Source organism: Corvus moneduloides, chromosome 5 (genome assembly GCF_009650955.1).
Source record: "Corvus moneduloides isolate bCorMon1 chromosome 5, bCorMon1.pri, whole genome shotgun sequence".
Lineage (NCBI taxonomy): Eukaryota > Metazoa > Chordata > Aves > Passeriformes > Corvidae > Corvus > Corvus moneduloides.
This window is the reverse complement of record NC_045480.1, coordinates 61653523-61670630: the sequence shown is the minus strand read 5'-3', so window position 1 is coordinate 61670630 and position 17108 is coordinate 61653523. Positions and strand designations below refer to the sequence as shown.

The following is a 17108-nucleotide window of genomic DNA, read 5'->3' as shown; positions in this document are numbered from 1 at the left end:
GTTAGAACCAAAGAAAGACCTTATGAAAGAAATGGATGCCCTGGGGAGTATGGAGTCTTCCTTGAACAAAAGCACAGCTTGCCAAGTGAAAATGCCCTCTACCCCCAGCCCCACATAAGAGCCCAGTAGATTTCAATTCCGTACAGTAGATTTCCCAGTTCCATACGGCAGAGCAGAAAGCTGGACTCACACTGGATGGCAAGTCCACCTCTACAGATGTGCATAATAATTCCAGGATTTCCTTTTTTCCTGAACCCAATACAATTCTGCTGAAAAGCAGGAAGGTGTTTTAGAAATCCATGCTTATCTGAGAAAGAGTGGCTGGAGGTCTGCAGTTTCACACAGAGTACACATATACTGTTTTTAGGAGGAGAAGTACATCTATTTAGGAGTCTTTAAAGGCAAAAATAAACTAAATAACACTGCTATTTGAGGTGGCCTGTTTGAGAAAGAGCCAGAACACTGTCCATGAAAATATGGGGATCATTGTTATTATCTCAAATATATCTGTTTGATGGGTTTGGGTTGTTATTCCACACCCCTGTGCCATTAATTCCATAGAGGTCAGAGATGGTGAAAATTCAGTGGCAAACAGCTGATTTGATTATATGATGTGCCTCTCAAAAAGTTGCACTAGTTGTGATCAACCCAGCACATTTTAGGTTTTGCATAAATACATCTCAGAAAATTCCTGTTCAGCAATGCCTTTTTTCTAGTTTTTTTTCTGAACATAAAAATCCCAAGCAATCCTCCCCACGTTCATCCATGTTTTTGAAAGGTACTAACCTGAATGTATGTGGCAGAGATGCTGCTGTCCATGTGGAGTTTCCAAAAGGCTGGAATTGGAAAAAGTGACCTATACAGACTTGTGTTTTGTGGATTTCCCCTCCCCTTCTATCGCAGTGTACACTTATATTCCCCGTTGGCCTCAGAGTTTGTACATCATATATCCACAATGTCCAGCCTGGCAGCTGCTTTACTTGCCCAGACTGGTTCTCTTCAAGATGAAAGCATGACACTTAAGATGTGCCAAGGGAGGAAATGTTACCTGCCAGCTTCCTCAGATGAGTTCTGGGGATTGCAGCAAGGTCTGTGAAAAGGTAGGAGTTGTCAGTGGGCAAACTGCTGTTATAATGACTTTGTGCTCTTATTTCTTGCTTTGAAAGTTAGTGATACTGCTTGCAATGTATTGTGGCTCTCACCCAACGCCCCTGGAAACCACTAAAAAGGGCTTCCATTTGTGGGGTATGCCCAGCCACTGTCCTGGAGGGACGTCTGCTGAGATAAGGAGATTGAGCAATCTCCCAGCAGGACTCCCTGGAAAGGCAACCACTTTGGTCACAGCGAGGAAAGGCAGACCCACAATCCTTTGGGAGACGCTATGCAGATCATTCTGTAACCCATTGGTCTGTTCCCATCCCAGATCCTCTGTAATCCATTGGTCCTTTACTGATCCCCTGTATCCCTATAAAAGCAAGCTCTCTGGGGCCCCTGAGGAAGAGGGTTCTCGTCCCTGGCTCCCCCCTTCGCCAGAGGGGACCCATAATAAAGCTACCTTCCGTGCAGAACCAGCCACATGAGCCTTCTCGTCTCTCTCTCTGGTCTGGCTTGGCCTGGAGGCTGCCCTGCAGAGCTGAGCTGGAATCACGAGCTGATAATCACTAAAGAGCTGACAGCTTCTGCATGGGCCCTCCTGCCAGCAGCTGAGGGAAGACACTGGACCTCGGGAAGGCTATTCCTTTCGGGACCATCTCCCCGGACCGGTCACCTCTTCCTGGGTCAAAGCTGCTGACCCCCATCTCCAGCTGTAATATCCATTGACTTCAGTCATAGTTTGATCAGGCTTTCAACCCACAAAGATGCCATTGTCTGGTTTTACTGCCATTGGGGCACTTGGCATATTGCTGGTCCTGCTCTCGCATACATTCAGATACCTACATCCCCTAAGTCCTCACAAGCAGTGCTTTATAAGGGCAAGGTAAAATCCCTGATGACAGAAAGAGGTTACCTTTTCCTGAATGTGGGCAGACTTTGAGGCTGGATTCCTGGGGATCTATTGTGACCGTTCTGGTAAAAGCTTTACCTCTTTCTCTTAGTAAATGTAAAATAACTATTTGTCTGGATTCTCTTAAAGCCTTGAGTTTAAAACTGTAGTAGCTCTTTGGATTAGCAATCGTAGAGACCTGTAAGACTTCAGTACTTTATCTTATGCTCTAAAGGCAACAAATATAAAAATATTGCTATTCCCTGATAGTAACAATCCTCAAAAGAAAAAAAAAAAAGAGAGCCAACTGTGAAAACTTAAATAGCTGGATTTTTGTGTGTATGTGGTTTGGTTTTGTTTTTTCAGTTGTTTCAGAGGGAAAAAAAGGAAGCTCACTTGGTCCAAAGAATCAAATCATGACCTGGTAGCTCAGAGACAAAGCATAACCTTGGGTGAAAAAGATCTTTGGGTGTTGAGTGACTGTGGCTTTGTGTGCTAATCTCAGCTACATCAGTATGTACAGATATGCCTACAAGGTGGAAACCCGCAGGAGCATCAACACCTTCCTTGAGGAGGCTTCAAAGAGAAACTGAATGCCAGGTAGCTGCGTCTTGCCATGAAGGTGTCCTGCACTGAGTAGAGCTTTGCACCATGTCACTTGACATCTTCCAGAGATCCTGGATTAGCTGCTGAATGAAGAACAATCCCTTTCCCAAACCTGTTAGTCCAGAACTGCACTAGCACAACCATACCCATTGCCAGGCTCCAAGGCTGCAGGTAATCATGGGGCTATACATACATGCAAAACATCTCTTTCTTAGTGCCTTTGAGCTAGCGCTGAGGTAGCTCAGCACTGCACAGCACAGCCATTATCTAAAATTGCCTTTAGAGTATTGAGGATCATGCTTTAGTATTTTTCTGCTTATGATCCATATTATGTTCGTAAGAACTTGAGAAGATCTGTGTTTAATGTAACTGTGTATGGAAGTTCCAAGTTTCATGATTTCCAAGGCTTCAGATGTAAACAGTGTTGTGTGTGACAGGGCAAAACTGAAACAATCTGTGGCTTGAAAAATAACTATCTGAAAAATCTGTGCTGCTGCTTTCTTATCTATAGGCCTGTGGCATACATGGACTTATGTCATCCTCCTAAAGGAGAGTACACCTCTGTTTGGCATGTTTCTTCCCTTTTACCTGTTCCCTGCCCCTGAGGAGAGAGAGCATGAAGTGAGCTACAGCCTCTCCTGCCCCTAAATTGGTTACTGATTAACCATATGGATTAGGCACAAATCCTTGTGAGTCAGGAATTCTTTATCTAGAAAATGAACATGCCAACAGTGAGTATAAACTAGGTTCACAAAATATTGCATTTTAATGATTCTCGGTCACTCATTCCTAATGTCACGTCCATTACAACTGACCCATATGAAAGCAGTCTCCTTTCCAAGGTGTCTCCATAGTCCTGTGCAGAAAAATCTCAGTATCTCAGAAGATGTTAGCTGTAATTGTGCCTCTGTTAATTAGTGTGCTGATTGATTTTGGTTGGTTGAGTTTGGGTTTGCTTGGGTTCTTTTGGCTGAAAATATTCATTAAATGCACAAGAACTGACCATAGCTCTGAGTGACCTAAAAGGGCACTTCTAAGGAAGTAACCAATTAATCTAAATTTTTAAATCTTTTTTTGGCCCATACTACTTTCCTTGCTATAAATCATGATGTAGCCTCCTTCCAGACAAGCTCATTAAAATCCCCTTAAAATTGTACTCGTGTTTAAAAGGGCTCTTGGTATAATTTAATGTCTAAGAGAGAGAGGAGGATGGATGTGGAAATGTGCCACATGAACAGATGTTCAGCTGGGAAGATAACATTAATGATCTGGCTGTGCAGCCAGAACTGGTGTTAACAGCACGTGCATGCTTTAAGGACTTAGAGAACTGTGCTACACATAAATATTGGGTTTTTTCTCCTTCATTGTTTTTTATACTAGAGAGACCTGAATCTTGTCTTTTGCCAGTATAATTCCTGTGTTACACAGAAATCACTCAATGAGAATAAATGCAGATCTCCATATCCTGCATAATATTAAAGCCAGCTATTACACAATTTTCAATTTTTCACCTCTCTTAGAGTGCAGCTGTCACTTCTATAAGGCTCAAAGGAGTCCTTATGTACTGTATTCCAGGTCAGCCCTTCAGAAGGAAGCAGCAATACCTCATCATAGAAAAGCTATGTGGCCATCAAAGGATTAGTGCAAGCTCCTATTCAGGGTTTGGGTTCTTCTCCCATTAGAGATTACCTCATGATTAGCAAGCTGGGAGACATTGGTGAACATGAGTGTCTGGAATTCCTTTATATAAAAATACAGTCATTATTGTCACCGGATTATTTTTGAGCATTGAGTGTATCTTCCTGTTGCAGCATCAGTTTAACTAGAATGTTTCTTGAAAATCATTTTGATAGTGTTTTTTGGAAAAAGATCAGCAACCAGCTGTGAACATTAAAAGCCTGAGAACACAGAGGGGAAGTAGTTTGCAGGAGAGCAAGTTTAACACTAGAAACACCTGGCTTCTTGGATAAATGTAAGCTTATTAATACTGTGGTAGAAGTTTTGCAGTAAAGCCACAATCTTCTCAGTGATGAGCTCAAACAAAGCAAGAGACTTGCTTGGAAAAGGAAAAAATGCATGGTCAGATAATAGATGCAGAATGAAATAATCTGAGAGATCGAAGGTACCAAAAAGCTGAGTCAGAATTTCTGCAGACAGTTTTGCAACACTGTGAAACACCAGTGATGTCAGATGCTTAATTTCAGTGGAGACATAGTAAAAAACCACAAAACAGTACAAATCCCCCTTTTGTTGAACTGCTGGGTTCAGGGGATTCTGTGCATTTAGAAATCCATGTTCTGAAGTGCTGCCTAAAATTACCTGGTTTTTTATGCATACTGGTACCACCTGCAAGCATTAAAAGGTATATGATGGTGGGGCCTTGGTGCTAGCAGACAGGGGCAGTAAGAGGTACAGCCCTGATTTTCTCTTTTAAGTGGCCTGGGTTTGTGCCAAGAAACACACGTTGAGATGATTCTCCTAACATTCTGAGTAGGATTTAAGGACTTTGGAAAAATGCAGCAGAGCCAGTCTCCAAAGAAGTACCCTCAAACTTCGCTAAAGAGACAGGCCAGGCAGCAGTGCTGTGGGGTGTTTTAATCCATGCCATTAGATTCTGTAAACAGTTCACCTTCCTGCCTCTTGCTCTGGCGACCAGGGCCCCTGTCACCTGGCAGGGCAGTCACAGCAGAGGCATTTGCCTGCTGGCTGCAACCCCTCGGGGAGTACATAGTGCACCTGGCTCATGAAATCCCTGTGGGGCCCTCACTCTCCTGTGCTTTCTTAAAGCAGAACAGCTAGAAGAGCTGAGGAAGGAGCTCCACAGACCTCTAGACAACATCATGGTGCTTTTAACTGAGCTGTTGCTCATCATGTCTGTGGGAGACTGGGCTGACTCCAGCACAGAGATTCCGAGCTAGGCGCTTCCTACTTTTCTCTTGGAACTTGGTTCTCTGCTTAATTAACACATCAGTGTTTGGGCCAGACCCCAATTGCACGGCTCAGCGGTGCTGCCATTTCCCTGGCACAGGGCTCCAGTCAGTGCTGGGGCCAAGTCAGAGGAGGCAGGGAGGGCATGGAAGAACCGAGCCCGACTCCAAGAGACACCTCAGCAGGAGGCAGAGCACAGGGCCAGAATCACTGACCTGACTCATAAGGAGTCCTAGGCTAGGGTGTGAGGCACCACCCTCCAAATCTGGGACTTAGCTGTAGGTGGCTGTATGAAACCTGCTCACATGGACTCCTGCATGGACAGGGGCACCCCTCAGTGACCAGACTTTGGGATAAGCTTCAGTTGAGTGTTGTGGCCAGAAAGAGAACTGAGGAGTCTGGGAGGCTTGGTGACTCAGTTCTGGCACTGGTGTTCAGGAGATGAAGGCTGAAATCCTTGCTTTTGCATATGTTTCTTTATGCCAAGCAGAAGACTTGGAAATTCAAGCAACATGGAGAAGGGCAAGTGGCTCTCAGTTGTGACAAGGCCTGTCCTCTTAGAAAGAGAGGAACATGTAGTTCAAATAGAAGCAGGGCAAACCAAGAACTTCTTTCAGAGTAGACAAAGCCACTAAGTCACTCTTCTCAGGTTTGTGGGATGCCACTGAAGCAGGGAAAACAGACTTACAAAATAACTTACTGAAAATGCATGCAAATTGGACTCCTTTATCCTTCAGGATTCAAAGCATGCGTCTCGCAAATGCTTTGGGGTTTTGAGGGTCTTGGTTTTAAATTCAAACCACATCAACACTCCTTAATTGACTTTTAACTTTTTGGATTTTTTTAAATTTTCTGAAATTTGCTTACCCTTTCTTTATTTTCTTGGCTACAGGAATCTTGCGCTATGAAACAAAAAATCCAAAGCTGGGAACTTGAGCTTCACACAGCCTGAGTGTCCTATTACATGAGTGTTCCATGAGCAAAAAGGAAACTATTTTTGTGTCATTTAGCACATCTAGCAACTATTTGTGATGATGGCAGCAAAACTTCTACCTGTTGCCAGCTAAGAGCAGGAGGAGCTGGGTGGTGAGGGCTCTCCCTTTTCTGAAGAACCTGTTTACAGAACAGCTTGAAAGGCTCAGGTGAACAGGACGGATTCCAACTGTGCCAAAGGTGGCATCTGTCCCTGGGATGGCTGCGGGCCAGCAGTGCCTGCAGCGGGTGGGAGTTGCACAAGTGGGTGCACAGATCCTCTGTGCTCTGGAGGGGTCTTTGACCCGTGTGTCATCAGCTGCTGCTCTCTTGGACCACAGGCCAAAGACCTTTAGGGGTTTCACCATCTGAGCAGGCCCCTGGCTTGTGACAAGGAGCTGTGTGAAGGCTTGTCTGGAGCCTTCCCCTGCACCCCCTGCCCTGGCACCGCCTTTAAGCCCTGGCCCTTGCTCTGTGAGGGCTGTACTTGTGGCACCCAGTCATTTGTAGAGAAATACTGCATTGTTTTCATGAGAAGGTGTTTTAAAGATGTCTGGAAAGTGCAGAGGACCATGTGAGAAATTATACAGGAAAAGGTGTATTCCTTGATATCATACCTTAAATGCATCTCTAGGACCTGATTATGACTTTCACTGCCAAGAGACACTGTTCTTTGTGTTAAAGAACTGTATTTATTCATATAAAGGCATATTATTGGTGCAAATGCGTAATTGATAATCGATGTAATTAGGTATATTACATATACACCTCTATTATTTCAGGTATTTGCTACAAAAATATGGGAAATTCAGTGTTCATTAGAGAATTTTATATTTTAAGAATATAAATTGAACTGAAAACAGGCCACCCACCTTTGTGGGAATTCCTGCCAGCCTCAGCACAATGAGATAGAGGTGATGGGATGTACATTCAAAGCAGCCCTTCTAGAGCTGCATCTCTGCTTTGCTAACACTCCCTGTTATGCAGGTGTGTCCCAGCTGCAGGTGTGGGATAAGCCCTTAGGTGTGCCTGGGAATGGTGGCCTGGAAGCACCTGCCTTAGCTCTGCTCTGAATCAAGCCAGCGGAACTACACTCAGCACATGTTCTGTCTTCTCTGGTGCCTCTGGGAAATGAGAATCAGTTCTTGCTTTTCACTGCGTGCTTCTCTGCCCAATGACTGCATCAAACTTGACATCAGTCATCTTCCTCAGAAGATTCAGGGCACGTTCAGGAAACACCCTGAAAGAAACATTAACATGAAGTTAAATGTGGGAGAGTAACTTAAATTATGGGGAAAAGTGTCACTGCAAGTGAAGGAAGAGCTGGTCTGGTAGCAGAATGTATGCACACACATGGACTGAGACAGAGTCTTAAAATGGGCATTATTTCCCAAGGACACATGGCCCTTGTCAACCTCTGACAAGTTTTAACTCCGATTCCACCCATCTCTTTTTACGAAAATTCCATGACAGGTATGTACCAACCATGATTTTGGCTGCAATACTGCTGCAGAATGCAGAAAGTTTTCATACTGAACATAGACACAAGCATTTGCGTTCTCTTTGCAAAGGAGCCCTTTTAGAGCAATTTTCCAGCCTCCATGGCCTCAATCTTTGGTGTTGACATGGAGAAACAAACACAGATAAGCAGCAGGTCCTCATCTCTCTCTGGGACTACTGTTCCTGAGAATGTGGTGGCCTGCAGAGCAGTGGAGCTCTGCACTGAGAACAGTCAGCTGCAGCAAGTGGTTCTGTACAAGGGCCTATGAAAGGGCTCAAAAAAATCTCTGGATGATGTCTGCTGTTGTCACTGGAAAGAACCACTGCATTATTAACTAGCTTGTGATATGTTCTAAAATAGAACTTAATCTTGAATCAGATTTTACAAGTTTGAGGGTGATACACTCAGGAGGTTACAGTGGATACATTTTTTTTTCCTGCTCACCTTTCAAGCAGTAAACCAACACTCTGATTTGATGGAACAAAAACCATTTTCTGGTTGGTCACTATTCCTTCCATCAGAGCCTCTACAACTTCTTCAATCTCCAAAATCTTTCCAAGCCTACACAGGAAAGCAAACATATAAGACCTGCAGTAGTAAAAAGGGGTGGTACTGGCTGATGTAGGAGGCTTCACAAATGCACAACCTCACGTAATTCAAATGCAACCATTACATGAGTTAAAGGACACTGCAGATCTTCTTTAGCCAATGATACACACTGTTGTTATACAGCCAGGTGGAACACAGGCCTCAAGCTGGGGATAATATGCAGTGCCGTGATGCAAAGAAGGAAGCACAGGAATGCAGAGCATTGACAGTTACCTTACAGTGGGGTTTTTGACAAATCCAGTGTTTATAAAAACTGGACAAAGGCACGTTGTTTTTATTCCATCCTTTCCCAGGGCAGACAGCTCCTCTGTCAGAGCTTTATGAAATCCAACTGCAGCAAACTTGCTTGAGCTGCAGGAGGGGAAAAAGTACAAATGAGAAGGCAGCAATCCTATTTCCACTTTTCTACAACTGCAAATGGCCTAAACCATCATACACTTACAGTACGGGCTAGGAGGCAAAACCCTCCAAATAATATAATCCAGCTGAGAGACAGAGCAGGGACTATTCTAACTTTCCCTGTGCCACAATGTAGTGGTGGATTAGATATTGAAACCTGTGGAGTAATTGTGGAAAGCAGACAAGGTGTGAACAGGCAGACAAAACAGACAGGAAAACATCAGGAAACCTTAGAAAACATTTACTAGTGTGTGTCAATTGATGCACATCCCATTTTCCTGAGAGAAGATTCCTAGGAGGAATGCAGCCTGAATGTGTGAAATGAAGAAGGATGGGCAGGGTCGAAATGCAGATTAACCCTCGAATGTTTACTGTACCACACAGGCGCATCTCAAATCAATTGTGTGTGCTTTGAAACAGAGAAGCATTATTGGAGCAAACCTGAGGAAAGACCTGGCATGGAAATAGGTGTGGGCCTTAAGTTTAAATAGATTTCAAAGAAAATAGAATAGTCACATGGCTATTCTTTTGTACAAACATTGCTCCTGATTCAGTCAGAGCTAATAACTTGGTACTTTCTGATGGAGAAGATGCAATTAAAATTTTTCAAAAAATGAAGCAAGGTTGATTTCAAAATCACTTACCAATATGCCACCATGAAAGGAATCACAAAATGACCTGCAGCCGAAGCCACTGTGACAATGTGCCCGTAGTTGTTGTTCATCATGACTGGCAGAAAAGCTCTCGTGGTCTTGGAAGTCATTTAAACCAAGAGGCAGAAATGCAGGGGGCAGGAAGGAGGAAAGGAACATTGTTTTCTTAAGCAGACTCAGCACTGACCCTCAATGTCATTCACTAGGTGGCCAAAGCTATCCCTAAAGCTATGAGCTGCACAGCACCTCAGATTCCCAGAGCCACAGGGATACCTGCTCTCTGACCACTGGTGCAGTTGGCAACCTGCTCTCCAAAGGTTTCAGGAGTTGGCTATAAACAGCAGCTGGTTTTCACATCTTTCCTTTGCTGCTTTTAGGTTTCAGGTGTCAGCAGGAATGCTGGCAGGGTCTCACCACCAGCACGTACAATAAACCACTTGGCGACCTACGGCTCCTCTTTTCTTCTGCCCCAAACAAGTATGGCTGAACAGCTGAAACCCTCCCACCCTGTCAGCCCCAACACCTCTGACAGAGGCCAGTGCGTGCTGCAGGTGAGGCTGTCACCAGCCAGCTCAGATCAGCAAGAGGCTACTCCAGTTCCCCAGCAGATATTCTGCTTGGGTGACCCTGTACTATACAGTTCACTTGGTAATTCACTGCTAATAATGGTTGGTCTAAATTGCCTCCCCAGTGACATTCCCAAAAAATCTGTAGCTATGGAGATGGTGGTGGCCCTTACCCACATGTGACCAAGAATGTTGACTTCAAACATCCTTTCTATCTGGTGGTCCTGAGTCGAGAGAAAGTCAGCAGCTGTAATCACACCAGCGTTGTTCACCAGGATGGTCACATCCCCAATCTCCTTTTTCACCTTTTGGAGAGCAAAAAAAAGCCCCAAATTGTGTCTGTCACTCAGGGGGGAAAAAAATATGCAAGGGTGGGGAAGATGAGCCATAATTAATTTCATTCTTATCATCGCATCTTTAAGGGAGATGAAGATCATCCCACATTTTCAGATGTGGCAGGAACTGCATAGGAGAGCCAGGAAATCTGGTTTGGATCTGATTCTTCTCCTTTAATTACTGCCAGTATTTACTGTGTTCCACACACTGTGCTCAGTATGGACCGTGTAGTCACAGCTGGGACCATGGAGGTACAGACTGTTCTGAGGCAGCTGGACCACAGCCATTACAATAAAATGTTTCATTTGTCCTCGGTGCTGTCTGTGTTCCTTCAGAGGCTCGAACCCTAGAGAGCAGACTTGGCACCAGGCTGTGATACACTGGAGCCTCCCAAATAGGATGAGACTGGCTGTGATCTTGGAAATGCTACAGCACTCCGTGTACAGAGAGCAGCGAGGAGTGGGGAGCTTCCAAGGCCTTGCAGGATTTGTGTACAACACCTCTAGCCTAGTTTCCCTGACTTTTCTGGAAGTCCAGCGTGTTTGGGAAAGCCTTTGGCCGTGCCCCTGCTGCCCCACCTTGTCTGCAGCACTGTAGATCTCCTCCCGTTTGCTGCAGTCCACCACAAAGGTTTGGACAGTGGCTCCCAGCTTCTGGCATTCTGCTGCTGTCTCCTCAACACCGTGCTGGAAGAGGCAAAGAGAAAGACACCGTGCACAGCTGTCCCCTTGCCACGGCTGAGCAGCAGAGGCTGAAGATGGCCCTGGACTGAGCAACCACTGCCCAGCCCCAGAACAGTTCATGGCTACCTGCGGAAAGAGCTGTAGGTGGGGTTGCTGAGATGACAGGCATTCCAGCCTTAAATTGAGGATCTGTGTGTAGTGACAGCTAGAAAGGAAACCACAGAATTGTGGAATGGTTTGAGTTGGAAGAGACCTTAATGATTATATAGTTCCAACATCCCCTGCCATGGGCAGGAGACTAGAGCAAGTTGCTCAGAGCTCCATCCAATCTGGCCTTGAACACTTTCAGGGATGAGGCATCTCTAACTTCTCTGGGCAACCTGTTCCAGTACCTCACCATCCTCATAGTAAAAAACTTCTTCCTAATACCCAATCTAAACCTCCTCTCTTCCGGTTTGAAGCCATTTCCCCCTGTCTTGTCACTACATGCTCTTGTAAATATTCTCTCTCCATTTTTTTGTAAGCCCCCTTCACATACTGGAAGGTCGCAGTTAGGCCACTACGAAGCCATCTGCTTTCCAGGCTGAACAGCCCCAATTCTCTTAGCCTTAGGAATGCAGCAACAAGAGTTTGGCTTGGTAAGGCACACGTAGCAGCAGACAGGGGGCACACGGTGCCTATTGCAGCACAGCAGGCAGTACTGTGAGTGTAAACAGAGCTCATACAACACAGGCCTGGCTGACACCCTGAGGTGTGGAGAGTGGCTCTATGCATTTCTGTAGTCACATGCTGGGTGTGAGAAGAGAGGTGCCCTCCACAGTTGTATTGGATCTGGCTGAGATGGAATTCATTCACCCTCACAGTGCTGTGCTTTGCACCATCTGCTAGAAAGGGGTTGATAACACACCAGTTTTTTGGCTGCTGCTGAGGAGTGCTGGCACAGCATCAGTGCTGTGTCCCCAATATTCCCCGCCCCTGGGAGGGGACAGCAGAGCAAAACTGACCAAAGGGATATTCCATATCATATGATGACAGCTCAGGTATAAAAGCTAAGAAAAGAAGGAAGAAGAGGAGGGGCTTCCAGTATTTACAGTATTTGCCTTCCCCAGCAAGCACTTCCCAGAATCATGTGGGCAGTCATCACTTGCTGATGGGAAGCAGAGAATAAAATATTTTTTTCTCTTAGCTTCTGTGCCTGCAAACTTTCAGCTTTGCTTTAGCAAACTGCTTTATCTCAAGCTATGAGTCATTGTTTCCCATGTTATTTCCTCTCCCCAGTCCAGCTGAGGAGAGGGAGTGATAGAACAGCTTGGTGGGCACCTGGCATGCAGCCAAGGTCAACCCACTACGAAAGTGTACAGTGCAGAGAGACTTTCCTTACAGAATTGCACTTGACACACAAAAGAGAAGTCTCCCTCTGTCACTGTATCAGCTCACTAAGCCAGGGCAGAAGTGATTTTGTTGTTGCCTTGTCCCCAGGTGCCAGAAGGCCATGCCAGCGAGGCCCTGTGCTGGGGTATGTTTTGCAGCTTCAGGATGACACAATTAACTTCTTTGCTGACCCACTGTGTCAGAAACAGGAAGCGCAGCCTCTCCCCCTCCCTGCTGCACCTACACCCAGCACTTGGCCTGGATCCCTTCTGAGTGCCATGCTGCATGTTTGTATCTGCCCATCCTCCACTTGCCAAGGTCCTTTACAAGTATAGCTGCCCGGAGGGCAGCCGGGCTCACACAGCCCAGCACAGTGATGCTGCTGATAGGAGCGCAGAGAAGACACATCTCCCAGCAGTGCACAAAAAACACCTGAGGCTACAAAGAGAACAAGTGAAGGCAAACCTGCTCCTCTGTGGAAACAGCCTCCTGGTCTCAGCGGGCTTTTCCTGCCAGCCCGGGCAGCGGGTCCACCAGCAGCTTCCTGAGCGCTTCTTTCCCTCTCGCAGGTGCTCTGCCGGGTGCTGCCTGCTCCCTCCCGAGTAGCACCGAGTGACTGTGGGACCAGAGCCCCACATCCTCTGCTGCAAGTGGGGCCAAACGCTCTGCTGGCGCTCAGCATCCCAGCCAGAGACCGATGGGAGCGGGCTGGAAGGAGGCGATGGGGGTGCAATGCGGTGCCGCCCTTCTTACGCCCTTAAATCCCCCGTGGACTCGGTGGTTACGGAGTGAGGACTCGAGTGTGCCATTACCTTATTGATGTCCCACAGAACCAGCCTGCTCTGGCGCTTGGCGAACTCCAAGGCGGTCGCTCTCCCGACGCCATGGCCAGCGCCCGTGATGAGCACCAGCTCCCCGCTGAGAGACTTTCTCCTCACAGGCACGAACAGCTTCACAAAAGCCTCCAGGTAGGAGTAGAGGAGCGTGGCCAGGAACAGGAGAAGCTCCAGAAACAGATTCATTGTTTTCCCGGAGCTCCTTTGAGGACCGAACTGAACTTTAATCTCTTTTAAGGGGACGCGGGTTGCTGATTTACCCGCTGCCCTTCCCAGCGCACGCCGCTGCTCCCGTCCATTTTCGCAGGATCCACCCCGCCCCGCCCGCACCGGCGGGGGCGGGAGCCCGGGGCGGCTGCTCCGCCCAGCTGTCCCACGCTGAGCTCCCGGTGTCCCTGTGCTGGTGTCCCTGGGCTGGCACTGGGTGAGCGGTGCAGAGGAGCTGCAGTCTGCACTCCAATCTGTCCTAGCAGAAACATGTTCATCCTGCAGCTGACAGGACTTGCCGGGCATGGATACAGAAATGTGGGGTTTAGGGCGTTTTCTGCCCTCTTGGCTGAGGAAAACACAGACTATAGCGGTATGCAAACCCCTCATTGTTCTTCCCTTGGTTGTGACATTGCCGGATGGCATCTGTCAGTCACCCCGACTATTCATTCTCTGTTTCGTTTGTCCCCACAGAGGTGGCAGTGCCCTCCTGTCCCTCTCTCAGGCTCCTGTGTCAAGGAAACAGCAAAACATGTTCTTGTTTGTCATTTGCTGCACGTGGAAAAGGTACGGAAGTGGCAATGAAATTGCTCATCCAGTTACTGACAAAAGCATCTTGAAGTTACATTCAACTCTGTATTGTAATTCTTTCCAAATCCTGCTTTGTGGCTGTCGAGTCACTCAGTGCCATGAGGTCCTTGAGCAGTTTTCTTCATGGTCCTTCCTTCCATTGCATATCTGTGCATTGTCAGCAGACTTTGTCCCCCACCATCCTCTTCCAGGTCCCTTAAGCAAAGCTGAATGAGACAAGTCCTTTCAATTTCTGGAACTCCACAGGTGATCTCTTGCCTAGCTGTTTCTCTTACTAAGTCTTTATTTAGTTATCCATACTCAGACCTTTCATCTTATGCTATGGCTGCTTAGTTTCCATAAGTCCTTTGAAAAATGGCATTGAATTGCTTGAATTGGGTCATTTTTATCTAATTGAGTCTAAATCACGCAACTCACACTTGGAATCGCTTGTATGTAACAGAGTATCCAGAACCTTAACCAGAACAGGAATGCTTATAGGAAATAGGAGAAAAGTACTTTCAGGTGTTTCTTCCAGCTCTATCAATGTAACTGCATGGCCTTTCTTGGGAAGGATTGCTGACCTTACTCCTTTGTTATTCAGTTAGAAAACCAGATGTATCATGGTCATGTTCATAATTTCATTTAAGGATATTTTTGAGCTCTTGGGGAATTGCGAAGGGTTCACAAGCATCTATCAACTAACCAAAATCGTGTCCAGTTAAGACTACAGTTTTTGAAAAGTATTATTTTTGTTCTGGTGGTTTGGCTGCAGCTCACCTTGTCAGTGAGAGACTGGGCTGACTCCAGCACAGAGATTCCGAGCTAGGCGCTTCCTACTTTTCTCTTGGAACTTGGTTCTCTGCTTAATTAACACATCAGTGTTTGGGCCAGACCCCAATTGCACGGCTCAGCGGTGCTGCCATTTCCCTGGCACAGGGCTCCAGTCAGTGCTGGGGCCAAGTCAGAGGAGGCAGGGAGGGCATGGAAGAACTGAGCCCGACTCCAAGAGACACCTCAGCAGGAGGCAGAGCACAGGGCCAGAATCACTGACCTGACTCATAAGGAGTCCTAGGCTAGGGTGTGAGGCACCACCCTCCAAATCTGGGACTTAGCTGTAGGTGGCTGTATGAAACCTGCTCACATGGACTCCTGCATGGACAGGGGCACCCCTCAGTGACCAGACTTTGGGATAAGCTTCAGTTGAGTGTTGTGGCCAGAAAGAGAACTGAGGAGTCTGGGAGGCTTGGTGACTCAGTTCTGGCACTGGTGTTCAGGAGATGAAGGCTGAAATCCTTGCTTTTGCATATGTTTCTTTATGCCAAGCAGAAGACTTGCAGCCATAGAAGACACAGAACCACAGCCACATACGGTGTACTGCACAAGTTGCCTTGCCCAATAATTCCTCTGGGCTCTGAGACCCTGGACTAGATCGGGCAAAGCAGGAATCAATACAGTCTCCCCTTCCTTAGGAGCAAGTGTGCTAAGAAACAGACTGCAGGAGAGCACTGTCATCGCCTAGATGGATTTTTGTCTTCCTATTTAATGCTGCCATCAGAATCTGAATGATACACAGGGCTAGTGGGAATGATGTGCCAGGAGAAGCCAAGCATCTTATCTGATGTGTCCTACTGAAGCCAGTCCTTCCCCAGTCTAAGAAAAGGGCCAAGTCATCAGATGTTGCCCTGTTTCTGCAGTCATTTTAAGCTTTTTCTTTGGAGTCACTGGACTGTACTCTTCCTTTAAACAAGCATTCAAGTCATGAAATAGAAGAAATTTGGAAGGTGCGAAGGAAGAGGCTAGGCTGGGTGGGAAGTTAAGAATGTTTGCCAGCCATACAAGAGACAACTGTCAAATACCTACAAATCAGTAAAGTACTTATTTAGCCTTTATGTTACAGTGAGTTCTAAGGACAAACATTTTGGCCAGTATGCTGCTTGCTCTGACAGGTCTTTTGCACTTTTGAAGCATCTGTATTTTTAGACTTTTTGACTCCACACTAGGTAAGAGTAGGTGGGTGTGAACAAAATCAAAAAGCCACACAGATATGCTTTGGCTTCAAGTGTTTTGCATGTGTGACAGGACTGTCATGGTAGCAAGAGGGCAATACGCAGCTCAAAAAGAAGTAGGGATGCAACCCCCCACATTTTGTCATGGTTTTTAAATGGAAACCATGCCTAAGTATTCTTTAATTGGGTTACAACTCTTTTTTTAATGTCCTGAATTTTGTGAACCCCTTCTTTCCTTTCCTGTCTCGGCTGCAGGAATTTTGCACTGTGAAGTACAAGAGCTGAAGTTGGGAAGTTGTGCTTTGACACACCCTGAGTGTCTTGTTACATGAATGTTCCATGGGCAAAATGGAAAAGAGCTGTGTGTTATTTAAGCTGTCAACAGTGCTTCTACCTGTTGCCAGCTAAGAGCAGGAGGAGCTGGGTGGTGAGGGCTCTCCCTTTTCTGAAGAACCTGTTTACAGAACAGCTTGAAAGGCTCAGGTGAACAGGACGGATTCCAACTGTGCCAAAGGTGGCATCTGTCCCTGGGATGGCTGCGGGCCAGCAGTGCCTGCAGCGGGTGGGAGTTGCACAAGTGGGTGCACAGATCCTCTGTGCTCTGGAGGGGTCTTTGACCCGTGTGTCATCAGCTGCTGCTCTCTTGGACCACAGGCCAAAGACCTTTAGGGGTTTCACCATCTGAGCAAGCCCCTGGCTTGTGACAAGGAGCTGTGTGAAGGCTTGTCTGGAGCCTTCCCCTGCACCCCCTGCCCTGGCACCGCCTTTAAGCCCTGGCCCTTCCATGGGCTGCACTGCCTGGCCCTGTACCTCACTGATCCTGATGCGGCTTCCCCCGTGCCCAGGGATTGCCTCATCCCTGCAGCCTGGGCTGGTGT

The 17108-nt window shown here is 46.7% G+C and overlaps 1 protein-coding gene and 1 long non-coding RNA gene across 2 annotated transcripts; both read right to left on the bottom strand.

Moving 5' to 3' along the window:
• Nucleotides 1–6336: 6336 nt before the first annotated feature.
• LOC116443785 lies at nucleotides 6337–16932 on the bottom strand. The gene is made up of 2 exons (XR_004240051.1): nucleotides 16625–16932; nucleotides 6337–6571 (listed from the first exon to the last, which is right to left on the bottom strand). It is a non-coding gene; the product is annotated as an uncharacterized LOC116443785 (long non-coding RNA).
• On the bottom strand, nucleotides 7160–13972 carry LOC116443782 (estradiol 17-beta-dehydrogenase 11-like). Its single transcript, XM_032108347.1, has 7 exons — nucleotides 13421–13972; nucleotides 11133–11240; nucleotides 10392–10523; nucleotides 9644–9750; nucleotides 8814–8951; nucleotides 8436–8552; nucleotides 7160–7730 (listed from the first exon to the last, which is right to left on the bottom strand). Exons 1-7 carry the CDS (start codon nucleotides 13955–13957, stop codon nucleotides 7643–7645), a joined length of 1227 nt encoding a protein of 408 aa, XP_031964238.1. The 5' UTR covers nucleotides 13958–13972; the 3' UTR covers nucleotides 7160–7642.
• Nucleotides 16933–17108: the final 176 nt, after the last annotated feature.